At 39.5% G+C, this 25,682-nt stretch overlaps 1 protein-coding gene across 1 annotated transcript in view; it reads right to left on the bottom strand.

The window, feature by feature from the left end:
- Positions 1-12,333: 12,333 nt before the first annotated feature.
- Lcp1 (lymphocyte cytosolic protein 1) overlaps positions 12,334-25,682 on the bottom strand; it is a 53,453-nt gene continuing 40,104 nt past the window's right edge. Inside the window, exons 14-16 of the mRNA XM_026381042.2 lie at positions 20,042-20,165; positions 16,588-16,712; positions 12,334-14,175 (exon numbers count right to left, since the gene is read on the bottom strand). Coding sequence (XP_026236827.1) covers positions 14,043-14,175; positions 16,588-16,712; positions 20,042-20,165 — 382 coding nt within the window. The 3' untranslated portion in view covers positions 12,334-14,042. The remainder of the gene's footprint in view (positions 14,176-16,587; positions 16,713-20,041; positions 20,166-25,682) is intronic.

Below are 25,682 nucleotides of genomic sequence, written 5' to 3'. Positions count from 1 at the left end.
CCTACAAACCAGTGGCTACTTATAAACCAGTCCTATGTAGCAGTGACAGCATTTTTGTCCTTTTTAATGAGGCACATGCAGTGAAATGTGCAAACTATGTACAACTTGATTAGTCTTCAAAAATGTGAATGCTTGAGTAACCCATGCCCTATCAAGGTATAGAAAATTTCCATCATCCCAGAAAGTATCTTTGTATCCCTCAGTCAAGCTTCCCTTACTCCAACAGCCACTGTTGTGATCCCATCACCATAGATTAGTTTTTGCCTCTTCCCAAACTTCGTGGGATCATATGATACATGCTCTTTTATGTCCAGCTTCTTTTGTTTAGCCTGTTTTAAAGAGCCTTCCATATGTTGCATGGGCCAGTAGCTTGTTCCTTTTCATTGCTGAGTAGCATTCCACTGTATGAATGTGTTTCTCGCTTCTTCTATTAATGGCACCTGGATTGTTTTCAGTTTGGGACTGTAATGCATACAGACAATATGTACTTAGAAGATCTAAGATTTTTGTGGATGAATGTTTTCATTTCTCTTAAATAAATATCTTGGAATGGTTTTGATGAGGAATAGGGATGTTGATTTTATAAGCAACTGTTGTAATTTTTTACAAAGTGATGAAACTGTTTTAGGTTCCCCAAAACAACATATGTTAGAGTCCTAGTTGGTCTATGTTCTTTGATGCAGTCATTTGTCTTCATCTTAAGCTATTCTAGTAAATGTGTGGTGGTCTCTAATTTTGGCTTTAATTTAAATTTCCACAATAACTAATGGTGTTGAGGAAATTTTTTGTGCTTATTGGTCACATTTTTGTGGGGAAAATGTAGTATTTGTTCAAATCATTTGTCCAATTTTTAATCAGATGGTTTGTGTGGGAGTTATTTATATTTTCTGAAACTCAGTCTTTTGTCTGATGTATATGTATACACACACAGTAAATATATCTTCCCTTGTGTTAGGTGAAGGGCAGGCTGAACTAAGTTGTCTGCAGGGCAGGCTGAACGAATGTTAGCTGCAGAATAATACACACGCTCAAACCCCCCTCTGTCTGGTCCTTTATCAACTGTTTGCGTCAAGTCTGAACACTCAACCCCACTCAAGGCTGAACACTCGACCCCCACCCGTCTGGTGCAACAGAAACCCATATTTAGTCCCTGCCCCATCTGCCTGAAGGCAGAAGATGACACTGTATGATCCAATCGCTGTACACCAACAAGGCAGTTTGCAGACCCAGAGACCCCATTAGATTTGGGCTATAAAAAACTCCCTCCTGCCATGCCCCACTCTCATGCTCTTGCTCTCTCTCTCTCTGTCTCTTTCTCTGTCTCTCTCTCTCTCTCTCTCTCTCTCTCTCTCTCTTGCTCTTTCTCTCTCTTTTTTCTCTTGCTTTTGCTCTCCCACTCACTCTCTCCTCCTCCTCCTCTCTCTCTCTCTTTCTCTCTCTCGCTCTCTCGCTCTCACTCTCGCTCTCTTTGCTCTCTCCCCTCTTTCTTCTCTCTTTCCCCACTCTTTCTTTCTCTCTCTTTTTCTCCTCTTTTGCACTGCTGCAATAAAGATCTCTTGGTCGCTCCAAGTGTTGTGGTCACTTTCCTTTCACCTTGAGAAGTTCCTTTTTTGAAAAATTCAGTTATCTTTTTATTATTAACTTGTAGGAGTTATTTATGTATTCTTGATACAACTGCCTTGTCAGATATACATCTGGTGGACAGGTTCTGACACTTCATGGCTTGCCCTTTTTTGTTAATGTATTCTGAAGAGCAAAACTTTTTAATTTCACTGAGTCCAATTTATCAATTTTTATTGAATGGTTAATGCTTTCTGGAAAGCATCAGCTAAGAAATTTTGAACAACTCAAGGTCATGAAAATAGTCTTGAAGATTTTTTTTATCATTCTGGCTTTTGCTTTTAGATTTATGATTCATCTCAAATTAATTTTTGTGTATTATATGAGGTCAGGATTGAGGTTTTTAAATTTACCTTATGAATATACAATTGTTTCAGCACTATTTCCTGAAAAGACCTCCCTCCTTCCCTATGGAATGCTTTGACATCTTGTGAAAAATCAATTGACTGTTCATATGGGTCTACACCCTAAGTTAGCAGTGATTTTTCTTTTTGTCACAGTAATAATAACTAGAATAGTTCTGTTTTATTTCTTGCTCCTTTTCTCTCCTTGTGCTTAAGTTTAGACATTTTCTACCAATCACCTATTCTTTTCCCAGTTATCCCAATTTGCTGATAAATGTGTTGAAAGAATTTTCATTTCTCCTACACACACACACACACACACACACACACACACTGTATATCTCTATATATTGATCAATAGATGGATTGATCTCTCATATATTTTATTTCTGACCCTTCTGCTTGGACTTTTGTGTTGAGTTTTCCTCTCCCTATTGCATTATCCACTCTGATCATTCGTGTTGTCTGTGGCAACTCTGCATCTAGTTCTTTTGACCATATCCTACCTTGAAGATGGATCACCTTTCATGCTTTTTCACATGCCTGTAAATTTTTCTTGAATGACGGATGTGATGTGGGAAATAATAATATGCACCAAAGTAAATAATATCAATGCCCCCCAAAATTCACAGATCTTCTTCTCTCAGATCACCAGTGTGAAGGATCGAGCCAATCTAGGTAGATCTGGGATTTGATATTATTTTTATTAGATTTTATTCACCATAGACTTCAAATAATTAGAGGGCAGGATCAAATCCTTTCCTCTAGGAGGTGTTGGCATCTGACTGTCTGTAAGGTTTGTTTACTTCTTCTTCCCTGCCTCCTTCTGTCAGTGGGCCCAGTATTCCCATGGCAGGGGTCTCTCTCAGCTCTCCTGCCTCTTCCCCCAGCCACAGGCAGGCACTGCCTCCTACCTAGTGTAAGGCCTGCATTCCCTGTGGGGCTTCTCTCTCCTCCCCTGCCCTGGCCTCAGACATTAGCAGCCTTGAGCACCTGAGCCTTAGAGATGTCATCTCTCAGACCTTTTGACCCTTCCCTGTGCAGATGACCACAGTCTTGTACTGTTTCCAAGACACAGAGTGCCTTTGGAATTTGTAATGGTTACTTATGTATCAACTTGACTAGACTATGGGGTGCCCAGATATTTATTTAAATATTATTTCTGTATGTGTCTGTGAAGGTGTTTAGAGATAAGATTAGCATTTGAATGTGGATGGCCTCATTCAATCCTTTGAAGGCCTCAACAGGATAAAAGAGTGAGAAAGAAAAAATTCTCTCTCTCTAACCAATCATCTCTGAGCTGGAATAACAGTCTTCTAGTGCTTTCAGACTTGTACTGGGATTGAAACTTGCATATCAACTCTCTTGGATCTCCAGTTTAGTGACTGCAGAACCTGGAAATTTTCAGCCCCTATCAACCACATGAGCCAATTCCTTGTATTAAGCTTCCTTGAGTTACACACACATACACACACAACCTACCTGTATATGAGTATATATCTTTCTATGTCTCTATCTAGTATTGACATAAGAACAAAAAGTCTAAAAACAGATATTAGTGGAACAGGATAGTCCAAAAATAGACTCATACATATAAGATGAACTGATTTTCAATGAAGTTACCAAGATAATTCAATGGGGAAGGGATAGTATTTTTAGTAAATGGTACTTTAAAATATGATGTCCTTATGCAAAAGAATTCATCTGGAGCCATACCTTGCCCCTTATAAATAATTCAAGATGGATCTAACACCTAAATTTAAGAGCTAAAGTATTAAACTTCTGAAAGAAAACATAAGACAAATTTTTGTGACCTTGAATTAGAGCTTTTTGGGCATGATACAAAAAGCACAGATCAAAAATTAAAATGTTGAAAACACGGACTTCATAATTAGAATCAACTTGTTCTTTAGAAGATACTGTAAGTAAATGAAAAGTACGTGGACTGTAAGAAAGCATTTGAAAAAATTAGGTAAGAAATTGTATCCCAGATATTTGAAGAACACTTGCAAATTAAAAAAAGAAAAGCAATCTACCCCAGATACTACCATAGAGCAGCCCCTGCTCCAGCTTTCCTGGGCAGGACAGAGCTCTAAGCAACCCCACTTCCATACTTAGGAAGCAAGGTGGCTGGTGGACTTGTTAAGAGCCAAATGCTGGAGAGTTAGGAGACCAGAGAGTTTGCCCTTGGTCAAACTGGGGGAGTTACTCATGTGAGTAAAGGAAGGGACTGAAGGACCATCCCAGCAGCTGCCTAAGCTTTAGGGAACTCCCACTTCTCTTCCTGAAGGGTACAGGTTACTCCATCTTGGTTTGCTTTGAGAAAAAGGAAACTGAATACAGTAAAGTCATGACACCCTTGGCCATCTACATGATGCTTTCCCTATGTATGCCTTATCCACCAAGTGTCACCATAGATCTCTGGACTGCCCTGATGCTGATAGCCTTAACTGTCCATGCCCCACCTGAGAATAGGGTCACTTCCCCCAAATTCACACTCTTTCAGCAGGAAGCAGCTTGGAGACATCATCACCCTTTTTTTTTTTTTTTCCATAGAAATGGAATGTAGAAATTGACAGTGGGGAAAAGTAGCAGTGGTCAATTTTATGCTTTGAATTTAGCCCTTGCTGCTCTGCCACTGTGATTTGTTTTTAAAACAGACATGTTTATTTCTCTCTCTCCCTCTCTAATCTCAAGGTGTGTGTGGGAAGGGGGCAGGTTACCTTTCTTCCCCATCCTACACAGAGTTGTCTGTTCTTGAGCACACACCCACCACAGGAACAAAGTAGACTTAGAGATGGCACCTGAAGATCTAAAAAATGACTCCCAAATTAACAAGAGAATTACAAGCTAACAGAGACCAGGAAGAATGTAGCTTTTGAATTACCTCTTTAAAAAACCCCTGTTCCTGCTGACAGCCTCTGGGACAGTCCTGTATTTCTCCTTTGCTAGCAAAGCAGTAAAACATCTTTATACACACACACACACACACACACACACACACACACACACACACGTTCAATGAAAGGACATAATACAGACACTACCACAACTACCACATACACAAATGGTCGGTGAGCACATATTCAACATCTTCAGTTGTTAAGGATATGTTAGTCAGCTTTTCATAGCTATGACCAAAATATATGACAAGAACAACTTAGAAAAGGAAAGTTTATTTTCAGCTCATAGTTTCAGAGTTTCAATCCATGGTTAGCCACTTCCAATGCTCTGGGCCCAAGGTGAGGCAGAATATCGGGGGTGGGGGTGGGAGGGCATGGTGGAGGAGTGCTCCTCTGCTCATGGTGGTCAAGAATGAGATAGAGATAGAGATAGAGATAGAGAGAGATAGAGAGAGAGAGAGAGAGAGAGAGAGAGAGAGAGAGAGACACACACACACACACACCAGGGAAATATAAACCCCAAAATCACATACCTAGTGACCTTCTTCCTCCAGCCATGCTCCACCTGCCTACAGTTACCACTTGGTTGTCCGTCCAAATTATTAAGCCATTTGATCTCATAGTCTAATTATTTCATTTCTGCACATTCCTGCTTTAGTACAGGAGCCTTTGAGGGACACCTCATATCCAAATCATAACAAAGGGAACACAAATTCAAACTACAATTTGCTACCACACTTCCCTGGAATGGCTAAATTGAAAAAGGCTGATCATATGAAGTAGCAGTAAGGATGTAGGGAAACTTGAACTCTCATGCATTGCTTCTGAGAGGGCAAAATGGTCCAGTCACTTTGAAAAGCAGTTTAGTAAATTTCTTATAAACATATGCTTACAATGTGTCCCAGAAGTTCTTTCCCTAGACATTTACCCAAGTGAAATAAAAAAATATTTGCCTTTGAGAAGAACTGAATGTCAGAGCAGTTTAAAAAGTTGATTGTTTGTAGCAGCTTTATTATGATAATAAAAGAAAAATAATGAAACAATCCAAGTGTACAACAACTGGGAATGGTTAAGCAAACTGTGGTATATCCACATAATGAAAAGCTCTGCAGCAGTAAAAGAGAACAGAACACAATGCTACACTCAACAAGATAGGAGAAACCCAGAAGCATTATGCCGAGTAAAACTAGCCAGATACTAAAAGATTAATATTTCATGATTCCATCTATATGACACCCTATGAACAGATACAGAAAATAGGTTAGTTATTGCCAGGAACAGGAGCTGGAGCAAGGTGAGCTACAGGAGATATGAGAGAATATGCGTGTTAGGTGGAGGGATTGGAAATAGTCTTTATTTCGATTGTGGTGGTAGTTATTCACATGTAACCTTCCCAAGGTTCTCAAATTTTATTGCATGTGAAAACAAAGAATGGAAAGAAGGAAGGGAGGTGGAGTGGGAGGAAGGAAGCAAGGAAAGAAAGAATAAAGGCTCTTCCACTCTCCTAGGTGCCCCCTGTTGATTCTGGTACTTCTTGCAAGGAATGAAAAGGACATAGAAGATGGTCTCTGTGCCTGTATGTGAAATCACCCATCACGGTTTCTTGAAAGTGGAGTAGCTTCTTCTGAGAAAAATGAGGTTAATAATTTGCTATGCCAGAGAGCTGTTACAAGGATTGAATGGAGACCATTGGAAAGTAATGGGCAAAACCAGGTGCTCGATATATCCTGTTCATATTAAGAAGGTAAAGGAGGAAGGGAGTGGGCAGAGGCCAAGGTATACTCTGCCTGGAATTCATCTCACCATGACCTTGGGAACAGATAGTCTTCTTTCTCTGCTGTTTTCTGAGACATGGGTTATAAGCTACTACCACAAGAGGCAATCTGGTCTCAGCAGATCTATGTGATTGAATCAAACCCCCAGGACCCAGCTAATCCGTACATCAGTTCTCCAGCCAATTTGGAAAATTAGGTGACAAAAATTACATGGCAAGTATTTTGTGAGGAGCATGGATCCTCTATCTTTATTAAGGCTCTACCTATGAAGATAACCTCCATGATGAATGGTCTGCCTTGGAGTTGCTCTCAAATTGGAGCAGCCTGAGAATAAGGGTAAATGCCACTGTGACCTTGCTAGCCTCAACTTGAATATGCAGTCCAGGACTATTGTCAGATAAACCCTGAGACTGTCAATTAATTTAAAGCCCTTTTATTATGAGTTCAGGTGCAGCTCAATTTGCAAGTTTCCTCTCAAAATCATCCAGCCATTAAAGCTGCATGATCTTGGAATGTTTTGAAGGCATATCATTTATAAATCCCCCTTTTTCCTCTTAGTATGTTTTTTCTCTTATTTATGCATGGAAAGTGAATCAGCCTTATAATCTACAAGAAATCTTGGGGTATTTGCATCCTTTATTTCTAAGAGGAAACATGATGCTGCCTCAGAAACTATTTCAAGGGGAGACTTAAGACCTAAATGCAGAGAACTCAATCCTGGGTTCGGATTCCCTTGCTTTGCATGCAAGAGTGGACCTGAGACCTATGAGACCAAGAAGGTTACCTGACAGCCAGACAAATGCTCATTGACTGAATGATTAAATTATGAGGAAAGCAAGGCTTATCTTTGGAATATTTCCATGTCTTCATTCCTTCTTTCTGAACCAACATTCCCTTTTATTGTTCTGTGTGCCTGTTAAGATGTTCCACTCAGGCCTGCCCTTTGGAGAAGTACCCCTTGCTATAGACCAGTACTCAAACGTGACTGTAGATTAGAGTCTCTGGGTATCTTTAAATAAGTAGCTTCCATGTCTACACATCAGATCAACTGTATCAGAATTTCAAGGTGGTGGTGGTGGTAAGTAGAGGTATCAGTCTTTCTAAGGCTCCTGAGATGACTGCACCATGTAGCCAAGTTTGAGAACAGCTGGACCAGTCCTTTTCCAAGAGTGGTCTGTGAGTCATGGGCTATAGAATCTGCAAACGTAGATTCTACACTTACCAATCCTACAGGCACTGAATCTCCAGGTGGGATCTGGAACATTTGTTGTGACAAGCTTCTGAGGTGATTCTTAGGCACCCTAAAGTCTCAGAATCACTCCCAAGCCTTTTGCTTGCCCATCTCTTTCTTGTGATAGGACAGTTCTCTATCCATATCAGCCATACTGGTTTTTTGTTTTGTTTTGTTTTGTTTTTAGTTCTCAAAGATATCAGGTTCCTTTCATCCTCAAAACCTTTGTATGAGATAGTCACTCTACCTGGTAGACACATTCCTCTCTCTCTTTGCCATTAGGGATTTAGCAGAGATAATAATGACAAAGTTTCAACTCCAGAAATTTATAGCAAAGTACATGTTGTGGGGGAGAAAAGAATAGCACTGTAAATCCTTGGGACAGTTTGCTTTACTAAGTCACCTTGCTGTCACTGGAAGTCATAGAGATTGCTCCAGAGATGGTAGAAGAAAAGCTGGTAGGTTTGATGTGGGTGGTGGAAGGACCAAAGGCAAAGCATGAGGGATAATGTCTTAATAATCTGAGTTAGATTATTAAAAAGGCAGTCCCGAGCCATCACCAGGAGAAGGTCATGCCAAGAGTTGCCTTAAATGTACTCATTAGAATCAGAAGATATAGCTCTTCGGACCTGTGCCAAGGAGAGGGTGCCACAGAAAGAGAAGGACTAAGGGGGAGGGAACATCAACTGGCAGACTTGGGTGATAGGGAAGGTATCTGGAGCGAGGGATACTCTGGCTATCTCAAATGAATAATGATGGGAAAATGTTCATGGGATGTATTTTAATCCCTCAAGTTCAATGTAATTGGGAGATTCTAATTTGAAGCTGGGTAATTTAGTCTTCTAACAACTGTAGATCTTTTAAGGAGACAGTGTTTCTCAGACTTTATACTCATGTGAATTCTTAATACATTTCTGTTGCTATCCTTGAATGTCACAGCCTTCTTATTTATGAAGAAATTTATTTCTTGGAGTTCTGGAGGGCTGGGAAATTCAAGGTTAAGGGGCTGCACCTGGTGAGGGATTTCTTGCAGAGTCCTGAGGTGATGCAGGACATCACATGGTGAGACAGAGCAGGCATGCCAGAGAGAGCTCTCTTTTATAACAAAGCCACCCTCACAATAAGCCATGAATCCATTCATCCATGGATATATGAATCCATTCATAAAGTCTCCCAAAGATCATTTCCCAAAGATCTCATCCCCAAATTGCTTTAACATGTGGCCTTCTGAATTAAGTTCCCAACACATGAATCCTGCATGACAAACATTCAAACCAAAGCATGAATCAACTGGGGATCTCATAAAATTGCAAATTCTGGTTCATAGGTCTAGGTTGAGGGCAGAGATTCTGCATTTCTAACCAGTTTCCAGATGCCCCTGATCAAGTATCACATTTGGAGAAATGAGGATTGAATAAATGGGACTCAGAAAACCTATGTCCTAGTTGAATCCAGAAATGCCTATTAAATTATCAAATTTTATATTAGATCCCATATACCCTTAGAATTAAATATTTGCCTGCATTCTTATCCTCTAAAGATGTCTATTCCAAAAGTAATATATGGTAACTCTCTATTAACCAAAACTCTGTTTAAATGGAACTTCCCAATTTTTACATGTCAGATAACATAAACATTACCACTCTTTTTGCCGACCTGTCTCTGAGTCACTAATGATGAGACAATGATGTTAAGTAGATTATCTGTTTTTTGTGCCTGACATAAGATGGGTTATTACATATATGTGAACTTTAGACATATAAAAATTTACAAAAATTTTTTTTGTCATTCATTCACTGACTCATTTGGTAAAATCTGTCTTCAGAAACAGCAGCTAAGTGTTTAGTTACAGAAATTGTATTAGGAAACTGTCAAAATGATGAGATTTCACAAGAGGATCAGTCCACACTGATGATGCTTGTTCTGAGCATTGGATGTGCTTTCTGGATTGTGAGACTGGCGGGGCTGTGCTAGGATAAATGTCAAATTGACCAAGAGTGTACTACTAGCTTGACTCCAAGCCCCTTGGTATGCTGGACTGGGAAAAGAACAAAGGTCAGTGACAATGGGTATCCTAACTGTAAAGAAGGTGGGGACTCATGGGCATGTCTCTCATGCAACTAAACCTGTCTGAGGTGGGCTGGGCTGAGTTTGCACATTCTGTACCATAGAACCATATTTGTGCTGCCAGGGACAGACTAGATGTGTGTGGGGGTGTGGTACTTTCCAAGTGGATAAAATCACCAGGTTGACTGAGACTTGACAAGGTCATCTAATCCAATGCATTGCTTCACCCAGGCTCTAATGTCATAATTTCCAGGCAGACAGTAATCCAGTCTATTCTAAAAACGCTCCAGGTGAGTCTAATCCACAGCCTTTCCCACAATTACTTTTCTCTGTGCAATGTCTCTTGGCATTGGGAAACATTTGTTTATGACTAACATAAATCAATTTCTAAATAGTTACTGAGCTCTTTTTAAAAACATAGAAATATACTTGGCTCTGTAGGGGATATCAACATATGTACAGTGTGGTTCCTGCACACTTCTCATTCATCAAGCCTGAGTACGTCCACAGACATTTGTTGGTTCTTTATTCAGAATTGACTTTGTTCCCCCTGAGCTTCCAAAATGTTTCATTAAAGAATTTGCAATTGCATTTATCACCTTCTGCTTTTTATTATGACTTTGTGTACACATTAATGCACATTCTCTCTTGCTGGATTAATATTTTTTTTAGATATAAAATGGAGAAGGTGGAATCAGCTCATGTATCTGTCCCAGATTACTATTCTTCGCAAAATAATTTGAGGAAACCTAAAAGAATCTTTGTTTTACTACCACCCATGTTTCTTGCTGGGGCGAGAACTTGATAAGTACCTGTTCAATGAAAATTAACATTCTATGCTCAAGAAGTGGGTGTAATATTATTCATTGTGGCCTTACTTGTTATAACAAAAAGATTGAAACAACCCAAACATTCCTTTGGAGGATGCTAGTTAGATCGAGTTCAGTCCCTCCATACAATTGAATGCTACACACTTGCTGAAAAGTTGAGGCAGGTATATGTATACAGATATAGAATGACCTCTAAGATAAGTGAAAAAAAGTGAGATACAGAATGATGTGTGTTATACATTAATGTTTGTAATTTTAAAAAGGTGTACGTTGTGAGAACATGTGTGTGGTATGTGATATGTACACAAAATATTCCTAGAATAATACAAAAGAAATTGTTAACAGAGGTTGATGTTTGGGACAGGGAACTAGAGGACTGGAACAAAGGTATTGGGCAATTGATGGACTAACTCTTTTGGGATCAAAAGCCCTATACGAAGAGCTTGATAAATTCTGTGGTGTAAATACCACCATCATGCGAATTTCAAACAAACAAAGGTTTGACAACAGTTGGTTTCAGTGAGCTGAACCAGTTTCAAAGCAGAGGAGCAGAAGAGTGGCCTACTTTCCTCTGCAGACCCTTTGGTGCCATTTTAGTTTCTTACATTTGGATTGACCATTTAAAAGGTTAACAATAAGCTTTTTCATTTAGAAAAATCATCGTGCTCAGGATGCTGTCTTCCTTTAGTCTCCTGAGATAGTCATTGCTCTCTTTGATGGTACTTATTCTGTTATCCTGTACTTGTTCAGTTTATGAACAAGTACAGGATAACTTGTTTATGAGCCATATTAGTACAGTCTGATACCAAATAACACTTAATATTTGTAGCCTCTTGAAGCTCAGGGAAGGCAGCTGTATCCTTAGTAGAAAAAATGCAGGAATTTCAGGCCAGGAAAGAATCACCCTCAAAGAGAAGCTGCTGGTGAGCCATAGAGCTTAGATGCAAAAGCCAGCTTCCCTTCCACTGTATAGCAGTGTGGATCTTCCACAGGTCAAGGTGTGGCCATGCCTCATTGATGACACATTCTCTGTTTCAGGAGTCTGGCCTAGAGGGAGCTGGCTGTAGCAGAATTCCTCAGCATCCCTGCAGCTTAGTCAAGAGGGAGAAGAGATCCAGGTACTGTCAAGCCAAAAGATTCCTTTTCAGTTCACTCTAGAAGTCATTTTGAATCACCCCCAAGTCTGATCTTCATGATTGGGTTCGATGTGCTTCTGAGAATTTATACCTCAACTTTCTTCACTTTGCCAACTGCAACTTATTCAGTTTTCTGCTAAAACATTTCTATTTACACTCCTAGTTTCCTGCCATAAGGTCAAATCTCACCTTGCTTATCTTTACCAATTATCACACCTGTCATTTTAACTGTGTAACATCTGTTGTTCCTGATCAGCTGAGTGCAATGCCTGTCTCATTTAAAGGACTATTCCTAAAACCTCACACAGTGTCTCACACATTCTAGGCACTCAATGCATGTTGGCTGTGCAAATGAATTAATGAGTTACAGTGCACTATGATTCAACTCTCTATATGAAATAGCCAGAGACACCCAATATTGGGAACATTTTATTTGGAAATATCTTGAGCATTATTTTATCTTCATGATTTCCATTAAGGCAGTAACATTCTTCCTTCCTGGAGGCAGATGGGGGAAAATCATCCAAGGCTATATGAAGTTCAGACTAAAGTCAAAGCCAACCACTTTGCATTCAGATGCAGCAGAAATACTGGTGATGAGCTAAAAGAAGCCATATATTGGCTTCCTGAGCCCACTGCCAAGGAATGGATCCAGGGCAATGCATTTCGATTGCTTTGAAAAATGGCTTAGGTTCCTTTACTTCCATCCCTAAAGAAGACTCCTCATTAATGAGCCCTTTTATCATGACAGAGGGTGTCTAGTGTTGGTTGACAATGTCCTGTTGCTTTTTAACCTTCAGTAGGTTTTCATGGAAATTGCTTAATTTATTAGAGCTGTTCAAATTCATACCGTTCTTCTAGTTCTGTTTGGGAATTCTTTAAATGTCCAGTAAATTAGCTCTTTGTAAAGCAACTTGGGTGGTCCTTATCTTTGACATCTGGCTAGGTGTATGCATATGTGGGGCATGGATGTTATTCGTTGGCACATGTTGCCCCTGGGGGTTTAGGGGTGGCAAAAAGCTTTTGTAGTACCAAAAAAAAAAAAAAAATAAAATGTAAACATTTCTAATATGGCTTGGCAGCAATCAGATATGCTGATATCTAAGAGCAAATGAAAGCCAAGCAGGACTGCTTCCAAATGTGACCAGATATTTAGCCATACCACAGTAACAATCCATCTAACAAGCTGGGCTGAGTATATGGAAAGGCAGTGCCCTAGAGGAGAGATGCTTAGTGATAGCTCCGCTCTGTCCCCTGGTGGTTTTCTTGTCTATTACAACTTCTTTGGATCCAACCTTCTGCCAGAGTTAGGAATCTACCTGAGGGCACAGTGTTCAAGATGTCAGATCTAGACAGAGTCTAAATCCTAGCATTTGAAATAGAGTTTTTATACTGTCCAAAACAAAAACAAGTGACATTTGATATTTCCCTAGTTCTGAGGAAAGGCTCTAGTGGTAAGGCTTATTTCTGCAGGCTATCAGAGACTCTTGAGAGAAGAACAGCCTGACTGATTTGTCAGAGGCTCCAAGTGGCCCAGAGACAAGGATGGCAGGGCAAGTGGGCCATGGAACAGGCACAGTTTGGGGTGGAGGGGTGACAGATGGAGCGAAGTCACAGGGAGATAAGGTAGGAGAAGGGGACAGAAAGAGGCTTATAACAGACCAAATGGCCTCTATTAGGACAGGTTTTGATCTTTTGCCTTTGAGGTCTTCGTCTTGAACAAAGAAAAAGGCAGCCACATTAAACAGGTTTGAAAGACTATGTCAAAATTAAGGACATTGCAGTTTCTATTCTTGACTAAGGGCAAAAGCAGGAAGGGTGCCGGGAAAACAACTTCTTTTGGTTTTCTCTAGATTTTTAAAGCAGAAAAAAACCAAGCATTGAAAAAAAAAAGTCAAGAGATTGGATTTCCTGCAAAAATAAAAATAAAAATAAAAAATAAAAGAAGCTTTTCTGTGTTGTTTTTAAATATAGGAGAGGCTACTTGGCTGTACAAATATGCACATTTTGGAATCTTGTGCATTATCACCAAGGTGAAAACTCTGAATAGCTTGAATGGTCCTTGTGCATTCTGAGAGCACCCTGTGCTGGGCCCTCTGGACTGAGTGGGCCACCTTCCTGTCCCACTCACTGGTCTTACACTCTTTTCATCCCCTTCCCCATGAGGCAAGCGAACACTGTCATGACCATCTTGGGGTTCACTTCAACCAGGTCTTCTGGAAGGGCATACACTCTTGCTCCAATTTTTCGGGCCATAGAGATGGCGTACCTAAAAGAGAGAAAAGAGGACAGATGAAGATCAGAGCAGCAAGGTATGAAGGGGACCCCTGAGGACAGAACTCAGCTATGGAATCCCTGGACATTCTCCTCAACCTGATACGACAATGCTTTTAATTCCTTTCCCCATTCCAATTCTTATCCATATATAGATGTATGCATTTATGGTACTATAGAATAGCCAGAGTTTTATATTCTATATTTTTCCACATAAAATTATCCCCAGGTGCATGAGAATATTTTTGCTTTATTTACAGTCTTATAAAGATAATTTTATTAGTTGTAATCTGTTTTCAAATGTGCCCACACTACTCGTTGACAGTTCTTTTATTCATCTCATTTATTCTCGAATAACCTCTTACTATGGCTACTCAAGAGATTTTTTTTTCCGACCTCTCCCTCCTTCTCACCTAAAAAACTTTATTCTTACTTTACTGATCAAATTTAGAGCACTGGGCAGGAATAGTCCCATTTTTTTTTCCTCCTTGTCCACCTCAGAATAATTTCTTCTATATTTATTATTAATGAAGTAAAATTAATTTTTCATTATAAAATGTACAGGGAAAACTGCTTCAAAATCCATAAATGAGCTTCAAAAAACAAACTTGCCACAATAACAATCATTCTTAGAATTTTGTGTAGTTCCTTCCAAACTACACAACATGATTTCATATTTTGTCCTTTCATGGAATGCTTAGGAGTCTGGGCATGAATCTCAGCAGCAGAGCTCAAAAGTTGAATGACCTTGGCAAATTTCTTAACCTAATCAAATTTCCCCCTTGACCATCTGGTCTCAAAAGCTTTTTTACTTTTTTTTTAATTTCTGAGTTTTTGCATGTGTTCTTTCATCTAGGATATTCCATCTCCTCCTATTCTCTTTCTCCTTCTTACTTGCTCAGCTTAGATGTTCTTTGTTCTAAAGAGTTTCAGTCCTCTCCTGTTCCCTCCATGCTATGCCATACTCCACCTTCTACACTATCCATCCCACTCTATTGCAATTGTAGTTTAATTATTAGTCTTCTCTCCATTAAATTATGCTAAATATCATCATTCTAGAACAGGTCCCTACTTTCCCAAATTGGGAACAGAGAGAGGGCACTAGTGAAATTACAAAGCACTAGACACTGCCGAATTCCAGACCCATGTTATAGGTTCAACCATGTCCCTTCCCACCAAAATATAGATTGAAGTCCTAGATTCCAGGACTTCCTCCTATGACTTTACTTGCAAATAGGATGTCGTTTTTGCAAATGTCATTAGTTAAGATGAGGTCATGCTGGTGGGGCCTCTAATCCAATATGGTGAGGGTCCTTATAAGAAGAGATACAGACACACAGTGAGTGCAGACAGCCATGTGAAGTTAGAGACCCACAGTGAAGATGGAGGCAGAGGCTGGTTATAGTCTACAAACCAGGGAACACCAGGGGTTGCTGGCCATTACCAGAAGCTAGGAAAGAGGTACAGGACAGGCAATCTCCCTCAGAACCCTTAGTAGCAACCAGCCATGCTGAGAGAGAAAGGGAGGATTTTATCAAAACCCTTGAGTATCAAAGTGACCTCCATTTGGGTCAAGAGAAGTGGGTGGTTCAGGGGGGTGCAACAGCATTCTACCCAGTATTTCAAACCCTCTGTAGCTTCTGCAGATTACAGACCTCTAGTTTCTACACCTGTGAAAGAATAGACTTCTGTTGTTTTAAGCCATGCAGTTTGTGTGGTACTTTGTCCTGACAGCCCTGGGAAACTATTATGACCTGCTTTGAAAAAGGCAGCTCTCTAGAGCAGAGAGTGCAGAGTTGCAGGCTTTGTGGCAACTACTCCAGCCTGCCAGCATAGCAGACAAAAAGTTATAGACAGTATGTAAACAAGTGAACTGTGTTCCAATAAAACTTTATTTAGTAATGCAGACATCAGTCCACATCTGGCTCAGAGACCATAGTCTGCTGATCCTCATTCTAGAGAAATCATTTGGCAGGTGGCCTAAATGGTAAAGCATATGGAAGCTGTTCATCAGCTGATGAAGTCTCTGGTCTTGAACTTGACCCCTGCCTATACATATCCATGGATACTCATGAATGGGATGTTTGCATTTGGAGCTTGCCAAGCATAGACTTTATGTGTGAAATCTGCTATAAATTAAAATTAGAAAATTGGCTTATAAAACCATAGACTTGCTTCTTCATTACAAGAAATTGTTTTTTGTCTAGCTCCCATTCTAATATGGGAAGTCTTAAGCTTCTATTGCACCATATCTAAAATAATAATGATGAGATGAAAATAAATCATGAGAAGAAGAAGCATGAATAGTGCAAATAATGTTATTTGCACAAAGGCACAAGCATTAGACTTTACAACTCTCTAGCTCTCCCTTGGATCCTACCCTCCTGATCTCAGGTTATTTACGTACTTCGCATTGTTGAGTTTCTCTTCATCATTCAGGTTTTCCGTTTTCAGGAGGTCATAATTAATTGAACCTGGTTGAATGGCATCGATGAGATCCAGAACAGGAAGACTTGTACTAATCTTCGGGTCCTACAGAGAGAGAAAGGGAGGGTTTTATCAAAATCCTTGCGTACCCAAGTGACTTCCATTTGGGTCAAGTGGGTGGTTCTTTCTTCTTAAATATGAACTATATACACCCTGCTCAGGGAGGTGCCACTGCACTCTACCCAGTATTTCAAACCCTCTGTAGCTTCTGCAGAGGCATTAGTAACTTCTCAGAAAACCCACTGTCTGCCAACAGCAGGCGTCATTCCCAAATAAGGAATGGAAGGAAGTTAGCAGGGTAGAGAGGAGCACAAGGTGGAAACGTGTCTCTGAACTACTGCTTTCAGTGGAGGAAGGAATCATTTTTTAAAAGAAACTGTCAAAAAGAAGACACTAAAGACACCAGAAAACCCTGCTTCATGTGGGACATCTCAGAAGAGTGGCAGGAATCCTGGCGAGGGTGCAGGTGGACAGGAGCGCCAGTGGAGGCTCCTCTCCTGGAGACTTCAGGGAAAAAGAGCTATTGTTGCCAGGGAGACAACGACAGCAATGAGGGTGACTAATATCTTTTGGTGCCTTTTCACTCACTAATTGTTACCAAGGTCTTAGAAGGATGTCGGCATCCAGTCTGTTCTTTTATTTGGCTCAAACTCCACCTTCTCTTTTGCCTCCCATCCTCCCTCCCCTCTCCCCTTCTCCTTCCTCTACACTCCTTGACTTCCTTTAACTTGTCTATTAATTTATGTTTGATTGGTTCTTTATATTATTCTATCCTATCCTTCCCTCTCCCTTTCCTTTATCAAGTTAAAATTTTTTAATTGACATGTTAAATTTTATGCATTTATTGTGTACACCATAGTGTTTAGAAGTGTATATATATATATATATATATATATATATATATATACACACACACACACACACACACACACACACACACACACACATACTGTGGAATGATTAAACTTTAGCTAACTAATAAATGGATTACATTTCAGAGTGATCATTTTATGGTGAGAAAGTTTAATATCCATATTTTACCTTTTTAGCTTTTTTTTTGGTACTAGGGAAGGAACCCAGGGCCTCACACAGGCTAAGCACATGCTCTGCTAACTGAGCTACATCCCCAGTCTCCCCACTTAATCTTAAAAATCACAAATAAGTAGAGGAGTTTTCTGAGGCTAAGTGACTTGCTGGGAAATGGTAGAGTTGGGATTCAAACCTAAAATTCTGGCTTAAAATCTTGGGCTCTTTGGCACTGTAAACATGTTGATGTTTGTGCCTAGAGCTGTGAATGAACCTCAGATGTGAGCACACAGAGATCTACACCAAATGTTCTCTGCTTTCCTGCTGTAATAGGGACCACAGACCAGGGGACCCATGAGTGCAGCTGAGTGTCACCATCTAAGCATGGTGAAGGCCAAGTACCTCTTACTTCAAGGGGCTGAATCCAAACAATTTCTAAGTAAGAAGGACACAGGACACTGCAAGATGCTAGTTCTCTAGCTTTGACCTTCAAGAAAAGGTAGAATAACATTTTTTAATAACTGTAATGAACCAATTATTACTCATGCATGGATAATAAAAGAACCATTTCAGAATTTAAGTCAAGACAGACTCACAATCTAATTTCCAACATCAGCCTTTGCCTCTATCTCCCCAAAACTTTTTGGTGAAGAAGCACAAAGGAAAGCAAAATGGAGAGATTCGGGTCTCTCCTTCTTCCTGCTTTCTGTTCACATTTTTTGGGAGGTGCTGACCTGCAGAGTAATAGTTATAACTGGTAGATGTCAAAGGACTGGGATTATTTCCACTGTGTTCTCTGGGGAGTTGGCTCTATTCACAGTGGTGCTTGCCTATAATACCAGTAGCTTGGGAGACTGAGGCAGGAGGATCTCAAGTTTGAAATCAGCCTCAGCAACTTAGTGAGATCCTGTCTCAATATAAAAAAATAAAATAAAAAGGACTGGGGGTATATCTCAGTGATAGATTGCCCCGAGTTAAACCCCAGTATGGGGTAGGAGGGGAGTGGGTTGGGTATTTTCTTAAGGGTTTCACTTAAAAGGAATGTGGGGCTAATTTAGCATTTCCTTTTGGTACACTGTGTAGCCCTGTTAACCTAATCAGTTCTTCAATGACTCAGTGAGAAGACAGGAGAAAATCAGATCAGAGAATTATTAAAAAAAAATTATCAAACACTCCTAAGAGTGAGCCCAATGGCTTATCAAGCCTCACCCTGTCAGGAACACACCAGAAGCCACAGTATAATTAATAGGCTGGAGTGTTGAGTGTTTTACTAGGAGAAACACCTCTGTCTCCATGACTGGTCACTCAGACTGAGGATTAAGTGACCTGTGAATATGCTCTGTCCTAGACTTCACCCAACAGGTAAAAGGTGCTTTCCCCTCCCTGAGGATCATCACTTGCAGTTATTTGTTCTGACCTTGGAAAGTCACCTGGGCTTCAGTTTTCCTCACCCATAAAATGAGGAGTACACTAATGAACTGATGAACAGAGCTCCCTGCACCTCTTTGCCTCTGCTTTCTCTAGTTGCCTTTCCAATTCTGTTTCTTGAAGGATCTGCTCACTTCAGTGCCCATCCTCCACTCCCAGCTCTGCTCAGCAATCCAGACTGAGCAGGGAGCTTGAGGTGGGGCAGGGTGGCCGTTATCTGAGCTCAGAGCAGATGGATGCTCCTGGGACAGCCCTACCCAGATCTCTCTCCACCCTTCCTGGTGACAAGAGACTTCCATTTTTTTAAAATAATTTTGGAGCAGAGGATTGATATCACAATGAACCGCCTCTCAGGCTCTGTCAATACAACTCTGAAGGGCTCCCTCCCTTCAATCCTGACCTTTAAAGTAGAAGAATATAGGTAATATGGATCAACTGAGCAGGTCCCTTGGGGAACAACCCTGCTTATGTATGAATCATGGTTAAGAAATTTAATCAAATATAATTCTATCATAATAAAAATAGGATTTGTATATAAATACACAATTTTTTTTTGAAAACCATCACATGGGAGATCTTTTAGCATTTTATATTTCATCACTACATGAAAGTATGTCATGAAAGTAGGCACATTTTTAAAAAAATATTATCATACTTTATGTTACTTTGAAAGAAAAAGACCTAAAATGATGTGTGAAAAATGACTGCTTTTAATAATTAATTATTATGGGAGAAAGTGAGGAGAAATTTGTCAGTGCAATGGGCAATGAACATTAAAACAATAACGGGTCATTTAAGAAAAAGTGGAATGGGAGGGGAAGCCTCAAATCCTTAACATTGAAGGTCATTTAATATACAGTGAAAACAATAGAGATAAGCCTAGGTCTCAGGTGGCCTCTAACGGAAGATGAAAATTTTACCTTGAAACTAGAGATGGATGTACTTTTCCCGGCTTCCTTCAGTGTTTCATTCACCCAGCTGACAATAATGTCATCATTGACCTTCTGCCCACCACCGATTTCTTCAAGGATATTCAGTGTGTACCTGAATAAAATCAAGAATGAATGATTTCTGGAGAGAAGTGGCTAAAGAGTGAAATTTTCTTTCTAGTTATATCATAAGAGATCCTCTAAACACCATTCCCTTGTAGGAAAAAAAAAAAAACCAGATTATGTAATAACATTAGTTCCTTTTAGAATAATTTAAAATGTAAATGTATGGTTGTTAGAATGAACTACAAAGGAAATACCTCCTTCTAAGCACTGTCTGTTGCTCTGGGCAGGAAGAGCAGGCAGAGGAGAAGAAAAGTAAAGAAAGAAAAAGGAAGTGAAGCATGTGACATGTGTAAGAAATGACTCGATGTTAGAAAAGTCCCTGGAGCCAATGAAACAAAAGACAAATACAAAAGAATTTCTTATACCAGGTAAGTAGAAATGTCAGCCACACATGGATGGAAAGCAACCCGTAGCCCCAAGGTAAGAGTTGCTTTAGATACATATTGTTTTTAGAACTGGTGTTCTTTTAGAGGAGACATTTATTAAGGTGACATTTATTAAGAAGATGCTTCAAGCTCTTAAAATTCCATGGAGAGGGCAGAATCCCTAAATCTACTACTTTGGGAAAAGTAAGAAAACCCAGCATTGTGCCAGGGATAGGTTTGCAGACTTCAAAGTTCAGGCTTCCAGGAGGGGGTCATATTAGTCATGAAAGACTTCAGGGCTAGGATTACTTGCTGTCCTCAAGTTGAAACCCAGGAAGCTTGTGATGAGTCACTCCTGGAGGGACCTAAATGAGAACACTCTCCACTTGGTGGCCTCGGATTTTACATAAACCACTGTGTCTCTCCCTCCAGCTGCTGCTTTGATACAAAGTGCAATTTCTCTATGATTTTTTGAGTTTGATTCCACAAAAGAAGAGCAGTGTCCTGCTTCCTCTGGGTTAAAGCAGCTTCCATCCTTGTAGATGGGGAAAAAAGTGCAACTTTTCTTCACCAGAAAATCACATTTACCAAACTGGCACTTACAGCCTCTCTGTGACACTCCCCAAGTTTCTCCAAATCAACAAACTCCTTCCCATTCTGTTTTTGTTCATCACAGAATTTCCCTTCTAAAGTATCATTCTGGTCATGTCATTTGTCAAACTTCTTAGTCTGACACACAGGCCTATTCACAAGTAGTTTACTCTCCTTTTTCAGCACATCTGTGATTTTCTTCTTCCCTCACTCATCCCCATCTCTCCTTCTCTCTCCCTTTCTTTTATTTCAACTGGACAGAACTATCAGCAAGTACCTGACCACACCATGCATCATCCTGCTTCCTGCTTCCTGGACTCAGCTATGCTTGTTGCCCGGGATGCCCTTTACCACTATTAAATTTCTCATCCTTTGAATCATTCTCAGCTCAGCTCAAGCATCACTTTTCCAACCCACGCAAAGCACTAGTTATTATTATTACCCTTTCTTTAATTCTGTTTCTCAGAACTTTCGGTGGCGATAATGTTCATCATGTCCCCTTAGACAGGGTCCATGTACTCTGTGCACCATATTGTTTTCAGGGAACAGCAGAGTACCGTGGGCATCTAATAAACAGAAGCAAAGAGTGGTGGGTGAAATAAATAGAGTGACTTTTTCCTGCTCTGCTTGTGGGAAAGCAAGAAGCCAATATAGATAAAAAAATGCTTAGTTTGGGCCCAGAGAGGGGGCCAAAGTCCCAGCATATTCTCAAAATATTCCTAGTTTGAAAAAGATCTTGCCTCCTAGGTGTGGTGTCACACATCTTTAATCCCAGCTATTCAGGAGGCTGAAACAGGAGGATCGCAAGTTCAAGTCTAGCCTGGGCAACTTAGTAAGACCTTGTCTCAAAAGAAAAAATTAAAAGGGTGGGAGAAGGGCTGGGATCAGCTCCGTGGTAGAGGCACTTGTCTCACATGCATGGGGCACTGGGTTCAAGCCTCAGCGTCACATAAATAAATAAAATAAAGGTATTGTGTACATCTACATTTAAAAATTTTTAAAAAGTGGGGGTGGAGAAGTAGCTCAGTGGTACAGCATTTGCCTTGTATGTGCAGAGCCCTGATTTAAATCTACAGGAAAAAAAAAAAGAAAACAGCATTGCCTTTCGTCTGATCATAAAGAGTGTGTTTGGTGGCATAACTGTCCTTCTATTTCCTGATAGCTAGCATATGTGTTAAGTTATTAGCATTTACATAACAATTAAGAATTTCTGCCCCATGAGCTTCTCAATAAGAAACAGTAGGTCAGTGCTTGCTTCATTAATTTTTCTCTACATAGAATCTGGTGGAACAAACTAAATGTAATCTTCTAGCAGTTTCCCTTGTTCAGGACTTAATTCTCTTTCCCCTCATCTGGAATTTCAACCCTGTTCTGCTGATACACTCAGGGAAACAGGAACCGAGTTTGCCACACATCTCTTGAGCTTAGGAACTAAATGGTACTGAGGAGAAGCCCACCTTTACACAAACGTCTATCAGTGAAAATGAAAGGCCATCAAGGAACAGAGATCCTTATTGAGGGGCAGAGTATTGTGGAGGCCACTTAGTGCATTTGGGGTTTAAAAACAGTCCTTCAAGGAGGTATAGAGCTCTGGTGACCACAAAACAGTCTTTGCCACCTCAAGTGAAATACAGAGGTTTAAAATAGAATCCAATAGCCTCTTGTAAGTACAATGATAAAAACAAAGGGAGGAAAGCATAAAATTAGGCTGGAGGTCTCGACCGACCTTTGATAGTCCACTAAGCAATTACTCATTTAAATATAGAATCAAAATGTAAGACAAGACAAATTTGGCCTGGGTCTACCTAGATTTTTCCTTGTGAGATAATTACCCTTGATTATCAAATGTGTCTGGGGGCAACTGTGCTATTAGATGGAACCCCACAGTCAAGATCTCAATAGCACTGGTGCTTGCAAAATGTGCTGTGCTGAAAAGCCTTTCATCAAAATGAAGGGGCATTAGGAGCCCAGCTCTAGCCAGTTCCTCATTCAACAAAAGAGGATTGATGAGGTGTGGATTCGAGGGGCCGGGGAGGGTGTGATTATTACTTGCTTGATTTCCTGCCTTCCAACATTTGTTTTATTTATCTAACATTTGGCACAGAGGGACCAAGCTCGTGTTTTGTTTGTCAAGGACCTATGCTGACTTCGCCACACACAGCCTGTTTGTGAGGAGTTCGGCTTGGGTCTCGCTATCATTGCCATCTGCCGGTGGCCTGTTACAGGTTTTTGTTTCCAAATTTATACACCCACTATTTGCCAGCTGTCCAATCTGAGAACAGTCTCTGTGTTGCTGAAGGGGAAAGGGAAGCTTAAGCACATATCTCTCAATCATTCTTAGGGGGAAGAAATGACATGCCATTTGTTGCCCAAATAAATGACCAAATTAGCACATCTGTGCAATCCCATGAAATAAATTTCAGCTAGAACTGGATGTAAATTTAACAGATTTGTTAATATGTGGCATGCAGAGGGGGAAAAAAAAAGAAAAGCAAGAAAGAAAAAAATCCCTTCTGGTTCTATTTTCATAATTGCCAATCACTCTTTTCCTTCAACAAGAATGAACTTCTCAGTTTCCTTTCTTACATGTATAATTCTTATTTAGTAAATGCACCTGAGAAATATGACTTATTATCCAGGTGAAGGCTACAGCAGCAGACTAGACCTTATCATATATGTAAATGAGCCCTAAAGTAGGGCTTTGGGCCACATTCTTATAAAAATTTAGAACAAAGGTCATATTACAAAGCGGTTTTCAGATATTATGAACTTTAAAACAGAATAGAGTTTATCATTAAAGAGACAATATTAAAGATTATTTTGAATTGTAACCCCCGAGTGAATTTAAATGTTACACCTAAAAAGGCTTTCATTTAGGTGCTTAAAGCAATCAGTACCCAAAACTAGTTTATTAAAAATCAAAAACACATGTGAAAGACAATAAAACTAATTTAGAGATAGTTTCTGGACATATCCTGGTGAGAAAGGCTCTTAGTAATTTTCAGTGATAATCTAGAAATATTCAGTAAAATAGAAGAGTCAGTTGAAGTTTCTTTAACTCTGGAGTTTTCTGTGCAAGGGGGACCTTATAACATTTGCCCTCCATCATTAAGGAGACCCTGTTTTGAAACGGGTAGCAGAGTCCTATACTTGGTAAAACAAATGTGAATTAGGTAGTGAAACCTGTTATGGTCACTGCTGATTATTTTACATTATCTGGAAACAAAGGCACTATCACAATGAGAACCATTCACAAATACTAGGACCTGTGGACAGTGGGACTAAAGTTTAAGCACCTTATGAACATGACAAACCTTGTCTTTGCCATGACTTTGTTAGACAGAAGGTGATCTGACCCATGGCTGCTGGGACTTCCTTCCAAGTAGAAAAATAAATCAAGTCATGCTAACATACATTCTAGTTGAAAGATGTAAGACTATGCCTGTCCAGAGCTATCAGTGTAGCAGAAAAGAGTGAAACATTTAAAAATAAACTGTTTCATACTTACACAGTTATCTAAAATTCTTCCCAGACTCATGATTTCATACCAAAAAGTTTATTTTTCTTATTATCTAGTTTATATATCTTATGCTATTTTACAATTATTTAACAAGGATCATCATTCTCACATTAGTCAAGTTTATATTCAGCTTAAAAGGTATCCAAAGTTCTATTAAATAATTTGTCTATTAAAGAAATTTCACAGAGATAAACTTAGAGAACTTTAACATGGTCTATTAGAGAGACTTACTTGTAAGAGTAAAAAGGCCAGACCTAAACACTTAATACACAATGAAAAGCATATGAAATAATGTTGAGAGAGAGAGAGAGAGAGAGAGAGAGAGAGAGATATTACTAAATGTGAAGACATAGGAATACATATTATCTGCAATGAAAAAATAAAACACGGAAGACATAATTGAAGAGAAGTAAGTTCAGGGACAACCTCAAATAAGTAAATATACATGGTCTTGGAGTCCCCCCAAACAAGGTTACTGAATATAAAAGACATATTTCAACAAATGAAAGCCAAAATTTTTCAAAATTTGATGGAAAGTTTAAACCCACAGATCAAATAAACTTACCAAACCTCAAGCACAAGAAAGAACATTACACATCATAATTAAATGGCTTAAAACTTATAATAAGGAGAAATCTTAAAAATAGCCAGAAAAGAAAAGACATGCTACATACAGAGGAACAAAGATAAGAAGGACAAGAGATTTCCTGTAGGCAAGAAGACAGTGAAGACTATTTAAAAGTATGGAAAAGAAAAGAAAACCGTATCAACCTAGATTCTACATTCAGAGAAAAATCTTTGAAAAATAAAAATGAAGTTGAAACTTTTTCTCACATGTAGAATTTGAAAGAATTTATCATCAGCAGTCCAGTGCTATTAGAAAAGTTTCAAATAGAAGGCAAATATACTATGTGGAAATCTGGATCTACACAATGGAAGAAAGAACATAAGAAATAGTAAATGTGTAGGTAAATACACTAACTTTCCGCTTGTTTTTAAATCCCCTTCAAGGGTAATTGACTGTTACTTG

The sequence above is a fragment of the Urocitellus parryii genome, chromosome 2 (genome assembly GCF_045843805.1).
Source record: "Urocitellus parryii isolate mUroPar1 chromosome 2, mUroPar1.hap1, whole genome shotgun sequence".
Taxonomy (NCBI): domain Eukaryota; kingdom Metazoa; phylum Chordata; class Mammalia; order Rodentia; family Sciuridae; genus Urocitellus; species Urocitellus parryii.
Note: the sequence above shows the minus strand (reverse complement) of the source record. Positions and strands in the feature narration are given on the sequence as shown.